General features: G+C 27.7%; 1 protein-coding gene across 3 annotated transcripts in view; it reads left to right on the plus strand.

Annotated features, from left to right (window-relative positions):
* The first annotated feature begins 395 nt into the window (after positions 1-395).
* The window catches only part of LOC107454655 (vacuolar protein sorting 52), a 32,748-nt gene continuing 8,293 nt past the window's right edge, over positions 396-24,850 (plus strand). The window contains exons 1-15 of one of the 3 annotated variants that reach the window (XM_016071920.3): positions 396-548; positions 2,171-2,229; positions 4,511-4,598; positions 4,733-4,785; positions 5,337-5,412; positions 8,230-8,297; positions 9,914-10,027; positions 11,008-11,069; positions 12,321-12,471; positions 13,041-13,274; positions 15,067-15,124; positions 15,678-15,811; positions 20,163-20,318; positions 21,528-21,646; positions 22,891-23,014. In XM_016071920.3, the coding sequence (XP_015927406.1) occupies positions 2,188-2,229; positions 4,511-4,598; positions 4,733-4,785; positions 5,337-5,412; positions 8,230-8,297; positions 9,914-10,027; positions 11,008-11,069; positions 12,321-12,471; positions 13,041-13,274; positions 15,067-15,124; positions 15,678-15,811; positions 20,163-20,318; positions 21,528-21,646; positions 22,891-23,014 (1,479 nt within the window). In that variant the 5' untranslated portion in view covers positions 396-548; positions 2,171-2,187. Of the gene's footprint in view, positions 651-2,170; positions 2,230-4,510; positions 4,599-4,732; positions 4,786-5,336; positions 5,413-8,229; positions 8,298-9,913; positions 10,028-11,007; positions 11,070-12,320; positions 12,472-13,040; positions 13,275-15,066; positions 15,125-15,677; positions 15,812-20,162; positions 20,319-21,527; positions 21,647-22,890; positions 23,015-24,850 lie in introns of all 3 variants that reach the window. The other 2 variants (XM_016071918.3, XM_016071921.3) reach the window with 2 other exon arrangements.

Here is a 24,850-nt window from a genome sequence, read left to right on the forward strand (position 1 = left end):
TCGTGTCGGGCATCGTTTGTCCCACCTTAAGTAATTACAAATGAAAAAAAAAATGTAGTACATTTCTGTACTACGATATTTTTCCTTTTCTTAATATTTTTTGTATTTAATTGTAAAAAATATTCTTTTAAATTTCCATGACGCTCTCTTTTAAAACTATGTTTAATGTAGTTTTCAGTTCTTTATAGTTTCCTAACTTAAAATACTTTAGTCTATTTGAAAATCAAGACAGAAACTAACGCACTTCCTCCTTCTATGACTCTCCACGCGCTAGTGGTGAAGGAATGTAAAGTATTGCCATAGGTAGAGAGTTCCACTCTGCGCCATCTGTAGCTCATTTCGATTGCCAATAACTTTCTGGTAACTTTTTTAGTGTCTGTGGACCATTGTTTGCCAAGCTGTGGACATACATAACCGTGATTAAAAGGCAATGTTTTTGTTTTGATTTGATGGAAGTGCCAGCGAAGAGAAATACTAAATTTTAATAAATTTTTAATACTAAATTTTCTGGTGTGCCCTGGGTGTGATAAAGTTTATTATTAAAAAATGTAATAAGTTTGGAATCTTAAAGTATTTTTAATTATGAGTTTCATAAAGCTTTGAATGTCAAATACTTAAAATTTATTATGCTCGTTAGTTAAGAATGGTTTGTATGTACATATTTTTTTTATTAAAACCATATATATTTTATTTATTTGTACACATATTTTATTCACAAATCAATTTAATTATTTTTAGAGTAGCAATTTCATATTTATCTTTAATTTTAGACTCTCCTTCATAATTTACTTATTCATAATTTTAAATATTTTGAAGCAAGAGTTTTTCCATTAATGAAAGCCACGTAAGGCTTACATATTGTATAATTTTATTGAAACGTTGTAAAAATAAGCAATATACGCTCTTGGTTTTTGGAATAATCTTTTGAAAGTGGAACAGAAGTCTATTAATGTTATTAACTTGGAGTTAAGTGAGTATATGAAGTATGGTTTTCTTCTAATTAGCCAGTCTTAGTTTTTCCATAGTTGGCTCATATTTTTTGCTTAAATTGATTATACGAGTGCTGTTGAAATTCTGTGTCCGTCCTTGCTTCAAAAAGTCCCTAAATTTTGGCTCGGACCATACAGAAGCACCCCAGAAATCACAAAAGAAACGATAAATCATTTAAGGGTATAACTTGTGGGTAGATTTCCGTATCGTTATCTGTGGCAGGATAACCGTCAAGTCTTGGGAACTTCCAGTCGGCTTCCCATGAGAAACTAAAAAGAACATCATAGAAAGAGACCAACTCTCTTAGTCAGCCCTGAGCAAATATCTACATGTTTTTTTTAAAAAAAAACATTTGCAAGTTTGAAATCTATTTGGCACCTTGACAATAGTTTATATTTGGCCCAACAAATCACGAAATGGAAATATCCCCTAACTTGTAGTCACCAGACAAACCATTACCAGAATATAATTATACTGTGTATACCAGAATATATTATAATTATATGTATGCAAATATTCTGTAAAGAAATTAAATCACAAGAGCAATAAGTCTTTATTTTAATATTTGGTATTATGTTTGTTTAACTAAAGCTCTGATATCATGGGGAAATTTTGTGATTGATTTTTAAAATAATGCTTAATGTCACATGAAGTTTTGTGTTCTTTAACTGAATTAGTGTATTGAGTGTTTTATTATTACACTGAATGGGCTAAGTCATAAATTTGCGCTGCTAGCTACCATCTGAAATATTTGTCATTCTATGGTCTTTTTTTTATCATTTTTTCATCCGCTGAGATCTTTATTTTGGAACTTTTGCCACAAAAGTCATAAAATTTTTGATGACAATGGGCATTAACAAATAATAATTTATAAAACTCTTTGCAGAAGTCTATCGACTTGGAACCCCTTTATTACTTCAGGCAAACTGTTACATATATTTTTTTCTTCTATTTTTGCAAGTTGAAAAACCCATTGGCATCTGGAGGATGGTAGTTAGCATAAACTGTTAGTTGTTAGCAAAGTTAGCTGTTTAATACTCTATCCTTGATTTTTGTTTTAAAATGCATTTTAAAATAGTGGAAAAGATTTTCCTTAATGCAATAAATATGCATTTTTTTAATTTTATTTATAATTTATTTTCATTTTAATTAAGTGAGTTTATCTGATTTATCTTTTCAGATTAGAAAACAGTAAAGATGGAAAAAACAAAGTCAGAATTTCCATTAGATCTAGAAAAAGTAAACACATTTTATTAATATTTATTTACAATAAGTTTTTTAATAATCTCTTTTTATAAATGTCGCTAGGAATATAATCTATCTATTTTATGGCACATGTTGTAATACATGTTTCGATTACTGTTTATAATATAAGTTTTTTTTAAAATTTATATAATTTTTATTAAATGGTACATAAATTTTATAAATTTTTTTTTATTAAATGATAAATATAATTTAATATTTTCCATTTTTACAAGTGAAGATAAGGAAATTTCCTTACCTTCACTTGTTGATCGCCAACTAAGTTTGGTGTAGGATCCATTCGTTGTCCTGCAATAAGATAGCATGTTTTCTCCATGTTATTCTATTGAAAGTTAAGTTAGTAAATCTTTGTTTTGAATTTTTTGTACAAATTTGCCACAGTTCAAATATTTGAATATGAATTTGCCTAGTTAATAAATCAACAGTAATGAAAGTACCTTTAATACTTTTTCAATATTTTTTTTTCTTCAATAAAATTCTTCTTTTGTGAATTTTTGTAGTTTCTTGTCAATTTTAAATTTTGTTAAATGAAAGTTGTGTGTGCTGCATTATTTCTTGCTGCTTCTGCGGGTATATTTGATGTGAATAATCAGATGAATCTCTCACGGTACCATCACCGAAGTCAAGCATCACTGGCTGCGGTCAGTGTGCGGGTGGGTGACCACTTGGATCAGTCTGCGTAGGGACCAAGGGTGTGCGGTATTGGTCCTCGTTAAACTGTGCTATCGTTAAGTGCTTGACTTCGCGCGCAGGTCGTCGGGCTACCGAAGCGGGGGTGCCATCCCCTCAACAGAGGATCAAAATTGTGATGGCATGTCTTCGGATCATCCTCCGGGATGTTTCCCAGACCGTCGCCAATAGCCCATTGTGCAGCTCTAGTGCAACGTAAATTAACAACAACAACTCTCACGGTACCATGAAAGGAAAACTTACTTTAAAATGGTTGTATTTAGAAATGTTACTTTAAAAACTTTAAGAAGAAACCTTATTTTAAAGCAGATGTATTTTAAATGGCATTCAAATGTATTTAGAAACAAAATTTATTGTACATGTTTTCTCTAAGCACTTCTAGATGTTCTTAAATATATAAAATGTTAGAATTTTTTGCTTATTCCCATTAAAAAATGATACTAATACAACACTGTTTGTAGTGTGTAACTCTGCATACAAATTGCTAACACTTTGTTATTATTTCATGTACAGCCTTAGTGTTGTTCCTGTTACTATAGTATTGTTCTTGATGCTATAAATAGCCACATTATTGTTCCTGTTACCGTAAATAACCATAATATTGTTCCTGTTACTATAAATAGTCATAGAATTGTTCAAGTTACCAGAATCCTTTTTGTCTAATTATTTTTAAAAATTTGCGAGTATCTACGCATGAACTCCCATTATTTTGCGATTTAACTATAGATGTTACGACAGACTCAAATTAAAATTTTAATTTTGCTTCTTTACTGTCAGTTTTAGTTCATGCACATTCTTTATACATGGATAACACATAGCAATCAAATTACACTTAAAAGTCATTTCTAGGTATGGAGAAAACAAATTAACCAATTGTTACATAAATCAGCAATTCATTAAGTGACTCATCAAGTTGATAAATGAAGACATAAAGGAATAGACAAATGAAAAAATGTGAATCAATAATAATGAAATTAGTAGATTAACTAATTTATTAATTTGCCCATTCACTGAATTATAAATTTTGTCATTTATTAATAAACTTATTGATGAATTTTTTATTTATTTGTTCATCAATTAGCTAATTCATCTATTCTATTCTCTCACTCATTGGTTTGTTGAGAAATTTATTTGTTCGTTCATTGATATAGCTTTTTCATGATTTTTTCAGATTTATAGATGCTAAGTATTAAGTTATGTGTAATGCAGCTTGCTATATATGTTTTAGGAACTGAGTCTAACTAAAACTTACAATCAGAAACAAAAGTAGAATTTTTAATTCTATTTACGAATCTGAAATTACAGTTATTCTTATATGCTTTTTATACTTTTAACAGATTTTGACTATTTGTGTTAACATTACTACTGTACTTTGCAATTAGCTGCAATGGAACTTTTCTAAATGCCTATTTTATGCTGTGAACGACCACTAAGTTTGAAAAGCAGTATTTGTGATCTTTTATTATCTATCTTATGTTAATATTTTACTATTATTTTATAACTGTCACGCATCATTGTGCTTTGATATTTTCTTTAAATTATACACAATAATGTTAATTTGTTTTAGACCTCTGAAGAAGTATCATTTGCTGACTCATTATTATTTGGTGATGATTCTTATGTAAATGATGAATCAAACTTTGAAGAAGTGGATGGTATGTTAAATATTTGTGTTGTCTTCTGATTTTTATTAGTTTGTAGTCATTAAATTGCACTTCCTCCATTTTTCTTTTATCTTTAAGCAATATTGTCACAATATTTTTTAATAAAGCAATGCTTCTTTTTATAGTCCATATACAAGAAAACTTAGAAGATGATTTTATTAAAGAAGCCCTTAAATCTGTAAGTATATTCTCATTTTATATGGTTTGTTTTTTTACCTCTGAAATGAGTAATTTTTTGCGTCATTTAATATTTTGCTAACGAATGCGATTTTAGTCATAAAGTTGTTATAAAAAGAGTTCACAACCTTTTGTGAAAGAGGGTTGTAAAAAAATGATTGAATTTAGATTTTATATAGATTAATAATAGCATAATTATTTCTTAGTGTAATATGAATTATATAAATTATTCTTAATAATAATAATAACATCGAAGTTTGTAAACTTTGTCTTCAATAAAATTGGATTATAGTAAATTTTTACCTTTTTCTGTGAAATTTTTTCTTACTATATATGAACTACTTACGTTTTTAAATTTTTAACTAAGTAAGTTAAATAAATTTGATTATAAGGAATTGAAATAATAAAAAATTGAAATCTTTTGACCCCTTAAATTAGTACCTCTACATTTTGAAGTTATTGCAACAATTGCTGTTCCACTTTTTTAAAATTTATACATTCTTTTATTTTTCTGTTATTTTGAAATCATCTTTTTTCTTTTGATTTTTAAAGGGTATGGATTTAAGGCAATATTCAAAACAGATTGAGAAAGAACTGAAAGACGTTGAAAATGCATCCATTCAAGATTGTATCCTTATGATATGCAATATTGAATTTTTATAGCTAATGACTGTTTTATTCATTTGCTTGTAAAAATTGTATTTATAGTCAATGTTATAAAAAATAGTGTGAGTTTATTTATTCGTAATATCTTAACCTGTCATTCAGAGGCTATTATTGTTAGTATTTTGTTTATTGGCATTCCGGTAACACAGTTTATTAGGGCATCTTTCACAATGCTGGTTGGGGTTCGTGAGTTTGATCTCAGCAAAACAACCAGCATACATACTGAGCAAGGTGCACACACCAGTTTAACTTTTAATCTGTCGTACTTGAAAATCCTCTCATTGGTAGTGGTATGGAAGTTTGGAAAGAGGTGCACCAGTTCAGATGTTGTCCACATCATCTGATCAGGGTCAAGATTTACGTGATATTCTTGCCATGGCTGTTAAAAGATAGTCCTAAATGCAGGGGTCGCATTCCCCCTAAAATTCATAAAATTCCTAAAACTATGTGCAAACCCTAAAATTCCTAAAAATCTGATAAAATTTTGTTGGTGTTCCTAAAATTCTGATCCTGAGAGAGGTTTTTCAATAAATAAAGCAATGCTTAATGTGAGTCACCATGAGAATACTATTATGTCTCTTAGACTAATCAAAGATACCATTCGAAATTATGGAGGAGTGTTGAAGATCACCACAACACTATTGAGGGCAGTAAAAGAATCTCACAAATCATATCAAGAATATATTAGAAAAATGATTATGATTAATTTGTTTTTCTCTAACTTCTAATATAAATTGCTGATTTGAAATCTAATAATATCACCCAATAGTTTTTTTTAATAAAGTATGGTAAAGGGTAATAATAAAGTTTTGATTAAGAAGGTATAACAGGGTGGCCACCCACCTGGAAAACCTGGAATTATCAGGGAATTTTTTTATACTGGAAAAAACCTGGAAAAATCAGGGAAATTTGGATAAAAACCTGGAAAAATCAGGGAATTTTAAAGAAAAGTTGGAAATCTTTTCTTTGATAATTTTTTACATTTCACTAATTCAAATTATTTACTAATTTTCTTAATTTAAATTATTTCATCCATTATACCCACTTTTTTTAGACGGAAATGTATCTCCAAACAGTTGAAATATCATCAACTTAGCGATACTTTGCTTGCATCAAAATTCGCTCCATTACAGCTCTGTTAAACTAGAATGCCACATAAAATTCTTCCACGGTTGCTAAACGAATGTAGAAACCTTTGACCGCTATGGGACTGTGCAATTGAGGAAAGATTGTGGTGGAAGAGGGTATTAGGATATTAGCTTCTGTTTTTAAATTCTGTCCTTGGGTTGAATCCATTTATGGCTCAAGTTTGTTCTGATGCTTTCGTGGTAATTTTTTTCCATTTTGACTAAATGTTTTTGTATTTTTAACTTTATAAAATTCTCCAAAAATTAGTTGGGTATAATTTAATAATAATAGATTTTATGTTGCACTCTTTTTCTGAAAGCTTTTGTATTCCCATTCAAAGAAATCTGTGAATTTTTTTTTCTTAGCAAACCAACCAATCACACATTTTTTTACAATCGCTAACAGCAATGTTTGTCGACAAATTGTTACAATTGTTATTTTTTTCTATTTCATTTTAACCTTTTATAACATATTTTAATTTTTTTAAAAAAAGGTTTTTTTAAGAACTAACTATATATTAATATTTAATTTTACTCTTTTGTTGGTCAATATTTGATTTTTGATTCAAAACATTAAAAAATAAATAAAAAATCTTGCCAAATTGTCAAAATAAATTTTTTTTTTTTCAAAATTATATGTTAAAAAAATAACATTTTGAATGAAATATTTTATAATATAAACACTTTTCCTACCTTGTATAAGATGAAAGAAACAAAAACCTGGAAATTTTATGATTTTATCTGGAAAACCTGGAAAAATCAGGGAAATTTGAAATCTGATTTGAGTGGCCACCCTGTAAAAATTAAATAAAAATCCAAGTTGGTGTTAATTTATTTTTTCTCTTGATTTATTCTCACTTTTGCCCCTTTTCCTGAATTATGTACTTAATTTCTGATAGGTAATATGTAAAGTTGAAATTTCATTTTTACACTTCAGAGATTTCATTCTTGACTTAATAAATTTCAGAGCTTTATTTTATGGCTTGCAATTATTTATGATGTGTGTGGATGAATTGTAATAATCTTCTGTTATGTAATAAACTACCGTGTGATGTGTTTTTATCCTAGCAAAATCATATATTACCCCTAAAATGTACCTAAAATTTTTTGAAAAAAGTTCCTAAAATTACCCTAAAATTTTAAAAAACTTTACTGCTACCCCTGTAAATGGGCTAGGTGCTTGGTTATGGTTGAGTGATGATGATTTTGTGTTTATTGTACTTACTTCTTCATTACATTGTGATCTGCATGGCTATTTTTCAAATTTTATGTTAATTTGAAATATAAGCCCTTCATGTACTTGAAATAGAGATTTGTTCAGGATCAATCGTCTGATGTTTACCATAGATTATTATCATACAATCTTAACTATTGTGGCCTGCACTATTTAGTAACCATATTTTTGGAAGGTATTGGGAGGCTAGTGATCTGATGTGGATGAATGAGCAGCTGCTTAACTTAATTTTACAGATGGTTTTTGGGTAATGGCTTTCATAATTTGTTTATTGTTTATGTGGTATGTAACAAAGATTAGATGTATGTCCTAGTATTACGTATCATTGCTTTAACAAATTATTAATCTATTGAATGATTATTGTATTATGACTTATATATTGTACATTTTTCTGAACATATTTTCTAAACTGTCTAAGATATCCAAGAAAGTCAAAATATTGCTAGTCTTCATAATCAAATTACTGCTTGTGATGAAATTCTTGAGGTATGTGATTTAAATTGTAGCTCTCTTAAGAGAAATTGTATTAATCAATTGTAAAATAAATTTGAATCAAATTATAAAACTAAAAAACTAAGCGATTTTTATAATTTAAAAATGTATTCTTACTGGTTGGAGTTCAAATGAAGGTTTAGAAGTTATTTATTTGCTGGATCTATTAGAATTTTATCCTAAGGTTTTTATTTGTTAGGCAATATTTTATTTATTAAGTCATATTTCATATTTTAAGACATAAAATTGAGAACAGTTGTCAAGTCTTAAGTTTTTTTTTTAGAAAATTAAAAAAGAATTAGAAATAATAATTACCCTGTTTAAAAAATTTTGTATTTTATTATGATAAAAAACCACAATTTTACATTGGTAAAATGTGTTTCAGTGAAATTTTTATTAGTAAACACTAATAAAAATTTCACTGAAACACAATGTAATGAATGTAAGAATGTTTAATTTAGATCATTATAGTTTTTTTATGTTAACACATTAGCTGCCACTAAAAATTATGTTTCCATCTTCAGAAGCCGGATCACAAAACAGGGTTTTAATGGTTTAAATGTTCCTTATATTTTACTAGTAAAACCAGAAAAACGAAGAAACATATTATTTTTCTGTTTATAGAGTGTTTTTTTCCGATGCTCTGGAGCGTCAGTGGCACACAGACTTTACCTGTCTTCGTGAGTACCACTGACGCTCCAGCGTGTCTGATCAATATTCTCAGAAATTACTGGCATATTGCATAAAATAGCAGCTTGAAAGGAATAAAACGGAATACCATTCAAGTATATGTAGTACCATATCTGAAACAATACTGAATGTATTTACAAATAATAAGCACAATATACAGATATTGGCAGTCACGCACACAACAAAATTCAAACAAAAATTTTGAAAACCAATCACAAAAAATAAAAAAGATAATGCTTCACTAACGTGCCGAAACAACCTCTCCGTTCAACTCCCAAAGCCACACTAAACACAGAGCATATAACCAAATATAACTTATAGTCGATCGACGGATTAACGCGTCGTCGGCATACCAGGAGGTGCCGCTTTGTCTCCCTAGCGCTTTGATAGCAACGAACGTGTTAAATTTAGAATGATATAAACATGACTATTAATAACTGACATGCTTTTTTGATGAAATTTTAACAAACATTTGAAAAATTAGGCATTATTTTAGCATTTTTTATTTATTGTTTATTTTTCATTTATTGTTTAAGAGAAATCATTTTGGAGTTGCAATAGTTTTATTATTATTATTATGAGGTATGTCAATTGATAAGTTTTAATATTTTCTATGTTAATGAAATCCTATAGTCTAACTTATAAATAAAATCTAAATACTTTTAATACTTCGAAAATTAATTAAAAATTTGAAATAAATAAACCAATATGTTTTTTTGCTTTTTTTAAAAAAAGAGCCAGGTTTTTTTCTGACCCTAGTTAAACAGGTTTAATGATTTAAAAGTTTTTAATTTATTTTTAAAATACATTTATGTGCCTAATAAATATGTAACACTGATTAATTTTTAAATGTTTTTTATTTTATTAGAGTGTTAATTATTTATTTAAAATTATTTTTGTATTTATGTATTTTATTTTAGAGAATGGAGCAAATGCTACGATTGTTTCAAACTGACCTAGGTAGCATAAGTAAAGAAATTCTAACTTTGCAGCAACAGTCAGTATCTATGAATATTCGACTCAAGAATCGTCAAGTTAGTTCCACATATTTTATCTCTATCAAACTATAATCAAGTACTTTTATTCACCTGTGGTTCCTAACCACGAACAAATTATTTAGCAACATACCCCTATCTTTCATTAATAATTTTTTCAAAATCATTAATTATTTTTTCAGAATAATTAATGGAAGATAGAATTTCAAAAGGGAAACATTATATAAAACATTTTCATATAAATGATGTGAGAGAAATCGGTTTCAATATTTCTTTAATGATTTAACAGAAAAGACATGTATTTTCATTATTTGATAAAATTATTTGGTAGAAACTATAGAATCCTATAAAATTGTTTGCCATATAAAGAATAAGAGTTTTGCCGTTTTCATGCAGAATAACATGATAAAAAGCAGGTTTCTTGCACATATTGGTTAATTATTCAACACAAAGAAAACACTTAGAAATGTTTTATCCCACCATGAAGTTTTATTTTTCATTGTTTTTGATAATTTGAAAATATCTAAATATTTGCATTATGTCTTAATCAATAAAACTAAAATTGGACTAAAAATTAAAAATATTTCAAATTAATTATCAAGATACCAAAAACTTAATTTTAAAATATTTGACGCATTAAGTTTCTTCCGACACACTTCTATGTTAATTTAAATGTGCTTGTTGATGTTGTGTTAATTTTTTGTACTTTGCTTTATCCATCATTTATCATTTCAGTACAAGTCTCAAGACTTATTAAGAGCTCAATACAATAAAAAAATAATTTTTTTAGAAAAGAATTTTCATTCAAATCTAATTAATGGATGGAAGTTCCTAAAAAAAAATTATTTGGTGGCCAAACATTTTATTGAATATCAAAAGTTTTTTCGTATCAATGTACTGTTGATTTAAAATTTGAGATTTTACTTTTTTTTAAAGTTCAACATAGTTTTTTGTTCTCAACCCTTAATATGTACTATTATTTATTTTGATTGTGATATTTATTATATTTCAATTTATAGGCAATCAGAGGAGAATTAAGCCAATTTGTGGATGATATGATAGTTCAAGATAATTTAATTCAGTAAGATATTCATCACTTTTTTTTATTAAAACCTTTTTGAATGTTTTTATTATATTATTTTATCACAAATAGGTTTTGAAACACACTTTGGTTGTGTAAAACAGCTTAACCCCATTTTTTTGCAAAAACTTTTCAAATAATTAAAAAAACAAAGAAAAAAAAACAGATTTCATAGTTATTTTTTAACCAAGCAACTCCATATAAAAAATTAATTTGATTTTTATATATTTATTTTAAAAATTATTTGCTGATTTTTGTAATTTCACTATTTAAAAATGCTTCAAAAATAAATGTAATACTAATAAATTTTTTTTTCTAAAGAATTATTCCTTTTCTTTTTTTTTAAATGGTTAAGCAATCTCTTAAGATTTAATCATCATGATTTTTTTTAACAGAAAGAAATACAGTCAAGTTACAAAATAAGTCCAATTTTCTTAAATTATGTTACTAATATTATTAGAATAATATCTATTCATATAACAAAAAAAAAATTGATTCCATTTGCTCTATTTTCGTCATAGCTTATTTTCATCATAGCTTTATTTTTAAATTGCTTTATTTTCATTATTGACTTTAAGAACTTAAATTAAAAAAAAGAAAATCTATAAGTCAGTATAAATTGGTGTAAGTGTTAATGTCATCAAGAGCTATTATAACAAAAATTGCTGGAACTACTTAAATTTTTTTAAAACTCTGCTGTAAATAATTTAAATTATGCTAGTATGACTTTAGTTTATAAGGGTATTGCTCAGTTTAGTTTCATTTAACATAATTTTATAATTCTGAATTCTACAAATTTGAATTTGATGCATCCTAGTGATTGTTGTTTTCATTAGATTTGAAGTGCTGTTTTATTAAAGTTTTATACTTATGAATCATTCCAAATTGAGGTTTTTTTTTTCTCCAACAATGTTTTATTTTTTTTCCAACAGACTTGCAGTACTGTTTTAAAGTATTTTTTACTTACCAAATCTGAAATACTCTAGAGGCCTTTTTTTCCAATTTTGTTTACTTTTGCTTGTTTCTTTTTACTTTTTCCTTTCAGATTTACAGAACAATTAGATTTTCTGACCTCGAGTTTATAAAATTACATTGGTTCATTCTTTCATTGCAGTATTGTGTCCTCTGACTTTTATGTCATTAGATTAAACCTTGGATTCATTCTTTATAAATAGTGAAAGATAGTTTTTAATTTTTTGTCAATTTTTTTGCTTGTTCTACTAAATATATTTTATACTTATGTTTCATTAGGCATATCATTGAATCACCAGTTACTGATAAAGAATTTTTAGAAGATCTGCAGATTCTAGATCATAAAATTGCATTTGTTAAGGAGCAGTCATTTAAAGATGCAAAATGTTGCCAAGATGTTAAAGATGTGCTAGAGAAACTAAAAATAAAAGTATTGTTTTGCTCTTTTATGTTTCCAATTAATCATATGTATTGTATAAATATAATTTTATAATTTTTTTCTTTAATTGTATAAAACAAATTACAATTAATTGATAATTTCTTTTATTACACTTAAAAGTATTTTAATGGGTGATTTAGAAATTACTATGTTTAAGCTATCGCTGCTCACTCATAAGTATCCCCCCTTTTTTTTTAAAAAATGTGCATTGTTCAGCACTTATCAGTTTGTAATATGCCCCGTACTTCATGCATTTTTTTCTAATTATTTGATTGTATTATTTGTAATAAATGAATTACAGTGGTAAGACTGGTAAGCTAGACAACATAGAAATTTTTTTTAAACTTTTTTATTAAATGTTGAAATTATCAATTATCATCTACAAACATTTTAAAATTATTAACATTATCTAGTTTAAATATAGTTTAGATATAGTCTAAATAAAGATTTTAAAATTACTGAAGGGCGAATCTAGTAAAACATTTTTAATATTTAGTTTTTATGTATTAATTGCTTGTTGTTGCTGTTTGAAAATTAATTGATAAATCCTTTATTTTTAGGCAATTACAAAAATACGTGAATTTTTGTTGCAAAAGATTTATTCATTTCGGAAGCCAATGACAAATTATCAAATTCCCCAAAATGCATTGCTGAAGTACAAGTTCTTTTATCAATTTCTTATGACACACGAACGGGACATTGCTCGTGAGGTTAGAGAAGAATATTTGGATACAATGAGCAAGATTTTATTTTCTTATTTCAAAATGTATACAAGTCGTCTAATGAAACTACAAGTAGGTATATCTTATTTGATATTTGTTCAGTACAATAATAAATAATTCTCAGTTTAATTATTCTATTAGATAAGTATGGTATTTATTATGTATTTTTAACACTGGATACTTAAAAATTTGTACATTTCAATTCTTTTTAAAAATGAATAAAAAAAATATTACTAGATGCATATTTAATAAATTATTTCTTCAAATTTTTGTGTATTTAAAGAAATAATGTGTTTTGGAATAAATATAATGATCAAAAGAACTTCAAATATGAAGTGCTATAATTAATATTATTAGAATACTAAATTACATTTCTCTTTATATTATTGATATTCTGTACTTTGTTTTCATGATATCTCTTTTAGCTTCTATATTTCTATCTTTTGTGTACTAATTAAATTTCAAAGATATTTTCTTTTAAATTCTGTCTAAAATACTATTTTTAAAAAAAATCTGACAGATTTAATGAAGTTTTTAAATTTTTTTTATTTATTTATTTTTTTATACCAAAGATCTATATTATAACATTAAGTACCAAATTTATTACAATATTTTTAAAAAGGAAATTAATATCTGAAACAAACTTTTGGACTTGGAATTTAAAAGGCATTTTTTCTCTAGTGTACATATATATTGCTCTTAATGCAAATTTTAAGAAATAAATCTATAAACAAATAAAAAATATGTAATGAAATTAAAGCAAAAAATAAGTTAAAGAAAACACGAACAGCAAAAAATTAATATAAATTACAAATGAATTCATGTTTTAAAGAAATTATAGCAATGAAATAGGAATTTTTTAAATATTTTTTTTTGTAGTTCTGCTGTTTTCTTCTTTTTTAAGACTTATTTTAGTAAATAAGTCCTTATATAGTTTTTTTTTCAAAAAAATATCTTTATATTTTCTCAATTATGTTTTTATTTGCTTAATGAATTCATTGTGACTTTATTTTAAACAAACTGTACTAAAAACTAACTTTTTTTCCAAACAACTTTATTGATGGAGGAACTAACTGTAGCATAAAGTAATTCAGAAGCAGCTTTTAAGTACAGTAGAGTCCCGATTATCTGAGCCCCAATTATCCGAGTTTCCGCTTTAACCGAGCTATCAAATATTTCACAGATCTTTTTTTTTTAGTTTATTTTTAAAACTACCGAAGAAAAAAATTCTGAATTTTATCTTCCAAACACTCAGTAAAACAAGCTGAAGGACAACACGAGATTACATATGAAATGATAGTTAATATCGTCAGAAATGAAAATGAATCTAGCGAAGATGATGAAGACAGTGATGATAAAAATCAACATATAAAAATCTCTCAACATAAAAAAATCATTATAAAAGCTATCGAAAGTGATATTGAATATATTGAACAACAAGAGGAGGCGACACCAGCTTTCTTGTTTATAGCTCAAAAATGGCAAAACATGCCAAAGTAATGTAAGGCAAAAAACGATTAAGGACTTTTTTTTAGTAAAAACTCATTAATCCTCGTTAAGTACGCTTTTTAAGTGTTTTTAAGCAAGGTTTTAATTATAATATGAATTGTAGGTGGTGAACTCGTATAAACTCTGCATTTAATATTACATTTATACCTAATCTTTTTTTTTTTTCCATTTTAATACTCTTCCCTTTAACAGAGTTTTTGGGTTATCCGAGTTAGTCGTGGTCCACATTAACTCGGATAATCGGGACTCTACTGTATAATACTTTTTTTGTCATGTATAGTCCATCCATCCATTATATTTGCATTTTATATTTAATTTTCTACTTATTTCTTATGTGTTTATTTCACCATTTTAGTTTGAGGAGTTAGCTGATCGTGATGATTTAATGGGAGTAGAAGATACTGCAAAGAGAGATATCCTTTTTTTGTACTGTTTTTCCATGTCTCTTTTATGTAAATTTTTTAAAAATTAATTGAATTTATGTAGGGCAATTATTTTTTCTGAAACTTACAGTAACACAATTTCATCCCCTTACTGTTTGGGTTACCTTCATAAATATCAAGTGCTCTTTGGTAGTTAAATGTTACTGAAGTAGTTAAATGTTTGGTAGTTAAATGAGCACTTTTAAAGAGTAATTGGAAAAAAAGAGCAATTAAAGGGAGAAAAAAATTACTTTCTTAAGAGGAGTAAACTAAGAATATTAATGCAGCCTTAATTATTTTTATGATTGATTTCTTTACTAAATAAGAAGTTTTTATTTCTATTCATGGTAAAGTTTTTATGGAAAAATACACTTTCCAAATTTACAAAAGTTCTATATAATCTTCTGTAAATCTAGAAATTCTGAAGACATTTGAAATTTTTCACTTTATTTAAACATAATTTTTGTAAGAAGAATTGTTTGTGTTTTTTTAAAAATAATTTTACTACTCATTTTCTTTGTCTCTTTTTCTTGACTCGTCATAAGTATATTTTCATCAAAGCCCTCTTTAAAGAATAGGTCTACAGTTTTTACTCTTGGGAATAGAGGCAACATTCTTACTACTGAACTAGAAAGTCAAATTATTGTTCCTCATTCAGCTCAAAAGAATGAAACAAAAGTAATACTTATTTTTATAATTATTTATCATTTCTTACACTACTCATTGTGCTTTAATATGCTGACTTATTTTATGGTATCCTAAATAGCTCCTACTTTTATAAAAAATGAATTCAATCAATATTTTGGTAATTCAAATTTATTTTATTCTAACAAGTTTGAAAAGGGTAACAAATGATCATACACTATTTCCCCCCAAATATGTTTCAATTTATCGCTTGGCAATAAAACTATCATTTGTGTAATGAATAATATCCAGTGGTACCATATTTTTTCTTGTTATCAGCTTTATTTTAATTATACTTATTAATTTTATTGTTACCACTTTCTATTAAACTAGCGTTTTAAAAATTATTTAAATATAATAAAACATTAAAATAATAAACATTTTTAAAATTAATTCATATCTATTTTTAACTTTAAATAAAATTAATTATGAAATTGTTAAACGAAATTTTATTTTATTTAATCTCAATTTTCTTTTTCATATTTTTTAATAATTTTATGTTTTTTTATGCTGTTGATTTTTTTAGATACAATATATTACTGAAATTTTAGATGAAGGAATTATCAATTTTATTTCTGAAAATTGTTTTTATATATGTTATAAATTCTTAACATATATAATTATATTTTTTAAGTACAATTAAATCATGCTAATTTAATTCATGAAAATGTGCAAAATCTTTTGAATTTTATTCTGGAAATCACCGGTGGGAATTCTGTTCTGTCCCTATAATTGATATTAAATAAAAATTTCATAAGGGGAAAAAACTCCCCCTATTTATGATGCATATAGTTAATTTTAATTTATCTAAATCTTAATGGGATATTTTATAAGAACTTTTAAGATATAGCTTATTGGTTATTCAGTTATTTAAGATTATTGATGATTTAAGATTAGAACCTTATTGACCACTTATAGATTTTTCGATTCACTGATACACCCATTTGCTAACATGCCCATTCATTCAGTTGCTTCCTTCCTTTTTTTATTTTTTCTTCCTTTATCCATCTGCTATATCGAGAATCTTAAAAATAGTAGAAACTGCTCTTTGAAATGTTAGAAGAAGGCTTTAAAAATAAAAATTCTTTCATTATTGAACAAGCATTTCACTCTTCAACTCACTTTCCATTTTAATTTTACATATAACACATTATTTGAGTAATACAGTGGGTGATCGGTTAACGAACAGATCGGTTAACGAACAGATCGGTTAACGAACACTTTCACGAAAGTTTTTTGTGTTCGGATAACGAACACATATTCGGATAACGAACACTTTCAAAAAAGATTTTTTGTGTTCGGACAACGAACACATATTCGGATAATGAACAAAACGAATTCTAACGAACACTTCTCGGCCTGAAAAAAAAGTACTATTAAACGTTTGTTATCATTTTGCATACAAAATAAGATCACTGAAAGGAGAAATATTTAAAGCATGCTTAGTATTGATAATTACTAAATGAAACTTGAATTAACAATGAATTTAAATTTAAAGGTCATTCAATAATTATTATTATAAAGCTTAAAACACTTCTCGTTTACCACTCTGAGAATCCCAGAGCATTTAAAAAAAATTCCATAATTAAGAACAAACTGCCAGTAATGTGGAGATCGAATCAGAGGGCATGGGTCACGCAGTATCTTTTCAAAGAATGGCTATTTGAAGTTTGTGCCCCGAGCATCAAGGACTACCTTGATACCAATGACTTGCCGTTGAAAGCACTGCTGCTATTGGACAATGCACCAGGACATCCAAAGGATCTTGAAGATAATTTGTTGACAGACTTTCCCTGGCTGACAGTTCAGTTTTTACCTCCGAATACGACTTCGCTGATTCAGCCGATGGATCAGGAAGTTATTGCGGCTTTCAAGAAATTGTACACTCGCGCGCTGTTTCGTCGGTGTTTTGAAGCAAGCCAATTCTCCTCAACAATGACTTCAAAAAAGTTTTGGAAAGAAAAATTTGACATTCTTGAAGCTATTCGTATCATTCAAAAGGCGTGGTCAGAAGTCACACAGCGACAGTTGATTTCTGCTTGGCGGAAGCTGTGTCCATCCTTCGTTCAAGGTGACGGAGGTGATCAGGGAGACACCCCTGAAATTATGGATGAAATTTTGACAACTGCTAGAGATCTGGAATAGGAGGTGAACGAGGATGACATAGAAGAGCTCATAATGGGACATGTAGATTAACTGACGACAGAAGAACTCCAAGAAATTTTGAATGAAGAACACCAAGAAACACAGCGAAATGTGTCTCCTTCTGAACAAAAGGAAGACGAAAGAGCATACCAATGCCGACATCTGCCGTTAAAGATCTTTTGAAAAAGTGGGAGGATGTCAGAGCAATGGTCTTAGAATGGCACCCAAACTAAGCTGATGTCAGTAGGGTTGGGGATTTTTACAACGACAATGCTATTAATTACTTCCGGATAATCCTGAAAGAGAGAGAAAAGCAATCGACATTGGACATGTTCTTCAACGCCCCATAAGCAAAAAATGAAAAGGACTGATTAATATGCAAGACTATATGTATGTATTATTTTTTAAAAAACTTAATAAGAAATTATACATATTTTTTAAAATTTAATTTTTAGGGTCTCCAGAACGAATTAATCGATTTCACATAGAAGTCTTTGGTGAATCGATGATCGGTTAACGAACAATTCGGATAACGAACATAGTCTTGGAACGGATTATGTTCGTTAACCGATCACCCACTGTATATGTATTGTAAAAGAAATTGAGATAGAATGCTGGTTTAAGCGTAAAGTAATTATTAAAATGCTAAAGCAATAAGAGACTAAAGAAGAGAGGTAAAGTGTGTTGGTATCCATATTGGTATTTGAAAAAAATTTACAAATATGTGCTGTATGTTGTAATAAATAGTCCTTACATGATAGCAAGGATTTATTATTGGGAAAAGTTAAATAACCACTGTCATTTTAACAAATTTAAAATTTTAAACTAAATCTTCATTAATTTCAAGCATAAATCAGATTCAAGTTGCAGTTAAACAGTGTCCTATCAGTGATTCCACTAGTCTTAGAAACGTATGGTTCCTTAGGATCCAGTATTTCCATGTTTCTCGATCGCTTCTTACTAAAAGTGGGTTCTCACATAAAATATGAATTTTCAATTTCTTTATCCATCTGTTAATAATTACATTCATAAAATTATTTTATTTATTGATTAACAAAACAAAGAATTTCGAATCAAGCAGGTTTATTTTTGAACTATCAATAACTAGGTTTATTTTTGACTATCTAACTTAATTTGGACAGATCAAACACCTGCATCGAGGAAAACTAACAATGTAACTTTATAATTAGGAAACTAAGTCAGATATTATATAAATTATATATGCTACCATACCAAGTCAAATAATTATCGACAAATTAGGGGATGTGCAATGGGGCATAATATAGTCCCACTGACAAACCACAGAATTGATTTAAAAAGCTTGATATGCGTCGGACTGCCAGGTGCTCAAAGAGCTTGGTGTAGTTTGGAGCACCAACTTGCTAATCCCGTGTTGCGTTGTTTGATTCCCGGCACTGTCAAATTTTATAAATTTGATTACAGAACAAAAATTTATTTAATTATTTTACAATATGATAATGTAAATAAAATGTTCCTTTGTTTAATTTTTTTAAATATTTATTTATTTTATTTTTAAAGTGTGTTTAAAATAAAGGCGTTCCAAATTAGAAAAATTTTCTTAAACTGTAGGCCTTAACTGCAGTTGGGGTTGTGGGACCTACAAGCAGAGGTCACTAAAAATGTTAGAATTTTGATATTTCTTTAACATATTATGGCAGTCTTTTAATCACCAAATGTTTTTACACATCCTGTTTGAAAATAGATTAAGATAAGACAGTTCAGACAAAGAAAAAAAACTAAAACGTTTTGATGTATTTTTATCATAGTATTATATTTACAAGTTTGTTATTTAATTAAAATTTTCACATTGCTCTATGTTTTAAAATTAATGTCCTAAAACAGCAATAGCATATTACAGTACATGAAGAAACAGACAATATCCCCTATAGGTTTGTTGGATTTTCACAATGCTTATGGGGTTCCCAAATTGTTTTTAAAATTATTATGTGGTTACCTGCACCAAAAAGTTTCAGACCTTCTCTAAAGGATTAAAATATTATGCATGGCCTACTGAGGATCTCTGTGGGTTAATATATATAGTGTTAATATATGTTATATATTCTTACCATACAATTTAAAATTTTTTTTATTCCATTTAATTCAATAATTCTCATGGTACAAATTTGTTATTTTTGTATATCATATACATTACTCTAGTGTAAAATATTTTCTTATTTAGTACACATTTGAAAGTCTGTTTAGAAGTCAACAATTTGCTTTAGTCGATAATGCTTGCCGAGAATACTTGTTTATATCTGAATTCTTCATGGTGTCAAGCAAAAGTGCCGGAGAATTATTTAACTCTGTGATGTTAAAGACTCTGTCCATGTTTTTGGTAAAGTATTTACTTTTTAAATTAACTTTAATATCTGTGGATATTTTATTGACATAAAAACACTGATTAATATTTAATACTTCGAAGAAAAAAAACTTTCAACAAAACATGAGCTTCTGGAATTTGTATAAAATACTCGATAATTTTGTCTTACTGTATTTAATAATATAAATAATAATAACTACATGTATTAAAAAGGCATAATGTTCTAGAAAAACTAAGCCTACTCTACTTCAGTATAAAATTCATAAAGCTAAATTGAATTAAGTATAAAACATTTTACTTCCTCTTATTGTATGAAACATTTTGTAAATTATTGGTAATAAAATAAGAAATGTTGTTTTGCTCACTTTGTATTTTTAATAAAATAGTAAGTTTTTATTTCTTTCTTATGGAAATATAACTTTTAATATTTTTTCCTGTACAAACTTCTTACATGTTTAATATTTAAATAAATCTCTGAATTATATTTTAATCTTCATACTACATTTTGAACATGTCTAGAAAAAATAAAATTTCTTTTAAAAAAAATTAAAAAAGGTCAAAGTTTTAATATTTAATTATCAAATATGTCATTGCATTTAGGTATTTCAATGTTATAATTTCTTTGTTTTTTTCTTCCAAATTATTAGAATTTGAAGAGCAATATGTGCTTTATGTAAGTTATGTAGTTTTTTTACATAATTTTTTTCTCAAAAAGTTGACAGTATTCATTGCACATTCATCGTTCATATTCAAGAACTACATCACCCAATTCCAAGTGTGTTTCCTCAAGTTGTTTAGATAAATTTAAATTTTGCAATAAAAATATGTTTCATTTATTGAGGAAAGAAAATGAATTGAGAATTTCAAACTAGAGCTACATTAATTGGTTATTAGCATCGGTCTGAAATTCATCCTTGGTGATGATTCTAAGAGAATCAAAAAGTATATCCTATCTTCATCTGGATGGTGGTATCCAGATGAAGATAGGATATAATTTTTGTTATGTTTGAATTATGTACGTATATACATATTACGTTTGAAAACAGCACAAATAATTCATTTGTGTTTTTCGCATTTTGCTTTATTAAGATGAGGGTATTTAAAGGGAAACATAAATGAATTATGTACTCTGACTGTATTTTATGCCGTATAATAATCATTATTAATAATTGCTTTTTTATACATCATTTTCTATTTATTGCTCTCATTTTTTTTTATTTTCAGAAAAATACTCAACAGTATGTCCAAGATTGTTATGATTCCATTGCTTTGTTCTTGTGTATCCATGTTATACATAGATATCAAGTATTAATGCACAAGCGAAGTGTTCCTGCTCTTGACAAGTAATTTTATTTTGAAATTGTCTTTTTTCTTTATTTTAATTATGACCATATTAAAAATTTTTAATGCATTTTTTTATTGTGAATAAAAGATTTGTATTTAATCTATATTTTATTTTAATTATGACTTTTTGTGCATTTTTTTTCTAAGATTTATTTTAGGGATATAATTGTGTGAGGATCTCCTTTGATTATACATTTTATAAATGATTAGAGTTCCAAGTGTGTGTTACATGTTGACTAAATAAATGACTGAGAATAATTCATTCCCATTAATCACATGAAAGCAAGACTGAGGAACAGGAGAAGGAATTGCTTTGATGAGTGTAAAATCTATTCTTTGAAATTTGAACTTCATCTTGCATTTCTAGTTTGACAGCTGTAAATCATGACTCAGGTTATCTTGCTTTTTATGAATGCCTTGCCATTTTCACCCTTTTAACTTAAGTACTGAACTTAAAACTGCAATGTTTAAATGAAGATCCATTATTTGATTAATTGTGAACATCTGGGCTAATGTTTGCTATTATGTTGTTTTCAAAACTCTGCAAATAGTTCCATCTCTATGAATTGAATTTATTTTCACTTCTAAATGCTATGTTGTTTATCGTTGCAAGAAAAAGAAGAAAAAAAAGTGAAGTGCAGATGCTTGTGGGTTTATAGTTTTGAGACCTATTGCTATCTTCTGCAATTTAAATAATCAAAATAAATGGGAATCTTTATGACAATGTGTCTTAATTAAAAAAATTTTTTGATTGCGTAACTTTCACAGTCAATTCTGTAGATGTGATTTTTTAAAACTAAAATTTTTTTTCACTAAAATTGTATGAAAGTTTTTTAACTATTGCATGATAAAATATCAAAGTTTTGATTTCCATATTTTTATAAAGTCATATAAACGTTAGTTTTAACGTTTTATTGAACATAATTATGTGAACTATATTGAGGCAAAATTAATTTATAAAATTTCATTTTTGACTGGAAAGACTTCTCATATTGTAAAAAGTTGGATTGTTACTTATGTACATTTTAATAAAGGTTATAAAAAGCTTTGAATGTTAGTTTCATTCAAAATTATAATAATAATTAAAAACATAAGAAAAGCATTTAAAAAAAAAATAATACAAATAATTTTATCTGTGACCATAATATTTCTTTTAATGCTTTAGTAAAAATGTAGTAAAGTTTTTTATAACTCCTTGCATTCAAAATATATTTGTATGAAATTATAATTTATATTTTTTTAGATATTGGGAAAACCTGTTGCAAATGTTCTGGCCTCGCTTTGAACATATTTTGCAACTGAATATTGAAAGTATCCGTGACTGTGACCCACAGAAGTTTTCCAATATTGACAAGCGCCCACATTATGTGAGTTCATAATGGAAAATTTATTCAAATATTCTTTTAAATTTATAGTCTAGCATGTAATAATTGCATTTTGCACAAAAGTATTTGTGTTATTGAGACAAGTTTATTTTACAAGTTTTTATTTGTAATTATCTTTTTAGGAGCAGTTGTTAATAAATACACTAATGGGCTCTCAATTTTTTTTTTTCATGTGCTAGGAACTTGAAATATGAATATAATTTTTTTTGTTAATCTTTCAGAATTAGAACTATTAGAGTTTAATAGCTTTGAAATTAATTCTTAATTTAATTAAAGAAATAACATTTTCAGTAACATTCAGGTGTATATGCTACAAACAATTATAACAGAATCAGAAACATATCCACATACAGAGTTATAAATAATGAGGCTATTAATAGTTTTGTTAAATGTAATTTTATAACATAAAAAAATATTCAACTTCAACGAAGAGTAACTTGAAATACATGTCTGTATCAGTAACATTTACAGTTATAGTTACGTAATTACTAATATGATTATGTATTCCTTAATTACTAATATGATTCTCAGTTTGTGTATAGTAAGTTGCTTAGCCAGGGTCTGAACACTTTTCTTAATGACTGGCGTTGAAAAACTGGCACTTCTTTCTTCTGTCGGAGGGGAATACTGCTTGCTAAGAATATTTAGACAAAGTAATTATGTCAGGGTTCCCACGGTCCTTGAGAGTCCTTGAAAGTCCTTGAATTTTTTTGTGCTAAATTTAGGTCCTTGAAAGTGCTTGAAAACGTCTTAGATCCTTGAAAAACTTGATAGGTCCTTGAATTTGTCCAATACTGCCGGCGGCCCTTTTTATAAAACACCCGCGGATCTTTCTCGTTTTTTCTGTTTTGTTCCCGAGCTCTCTCACGTGGTTTTTAACGCCACCGTTTCTAACCGGGCCTAGCGTCTTGGTGTCTGCCAAGCGCGCGGAGCACAGCAGACAATCAATGCGTTCGGGGCGAGACTCCACTTCATCTTCTGTCGCATATGCTTAGATCTTCTTTTTTCTTATCGAAACTGGAATACTCTCGAATTTCGTAACAATATGTACCTTGTAGTTTTCAATAAATTTGCCGTTTTACCATCCGCACTTGTCCTTACGTTTGCGTCATTTCAAAACTTTATTGTAAAGCGTATTCGCAAAGGCACGGCTTCGTATTTGTGTTATGTAGTTTAGACTAGTTATGCCTGGGAAGTGCTATTTTAATCCCCAATGGATGGATAATCAAGCTTATAAAGAATGGATTTTATCGATGCCCGAAAAGAAGTTCAGAGCCAAGTGCCGATTATGCATGAAGGAGATCGATATCGCGAAAATGGAAGAATCTGCTCTGAAATCACACATCAAAGAAAGGTAAAACAAAAAAGCAGTCTCATGCCCTGAGTTCTCTTTTTCCAAAGACATCAACATCTAATTCATCTGGTGTAAATACTCCTTCAACATCGTGTGCCCCATGTGAAACAGAAACTTTAGTGGCCGAGGTAACATTGTCTTCTTATCTGGTCAAAAGGAATGTGCTTGATGCTGAAATTCTCTGGAGTCTGAAGTGCATCACTAGTAATTATTCATGTAACTCCTGTGAAGGGATTAGTAAATTGTTCTCCAAAATGTTTGCTGATAGCTGTATAGCGAGACAATTTTTTTGTAGTGCCACAAAGTGAGCCTATTTGGGCTCCTTTGGATTGGCACTATACTTCAAAGGGATTCTTATAAATGAGCTGAAGAATGTTGATTGCTACACTGTACTCTTTGATGAGACGTTAAATCAGTCTCTACAATCTAAGCAGATGGACATTATGGTAAGGAATTGATAATAA

Source organism: Parasteatoda tepidariorum, chromosome 1 (genome assembly GCF_043381705.1).
Source record: "Parasteatoda tepidariorum isolate YZ-2023 chromosome 1, CAS_Ptep_4.0, whole genome shotgun sequence".
In the NCBI taxonomy this organism is placed as follows: domain Eukaryota; kingdom Metazoa; phylum Arthropoda; class Arachnida; order Araneae; family Theridiidae; genus Parasteatoda; species Parasteatoda tepidariorum.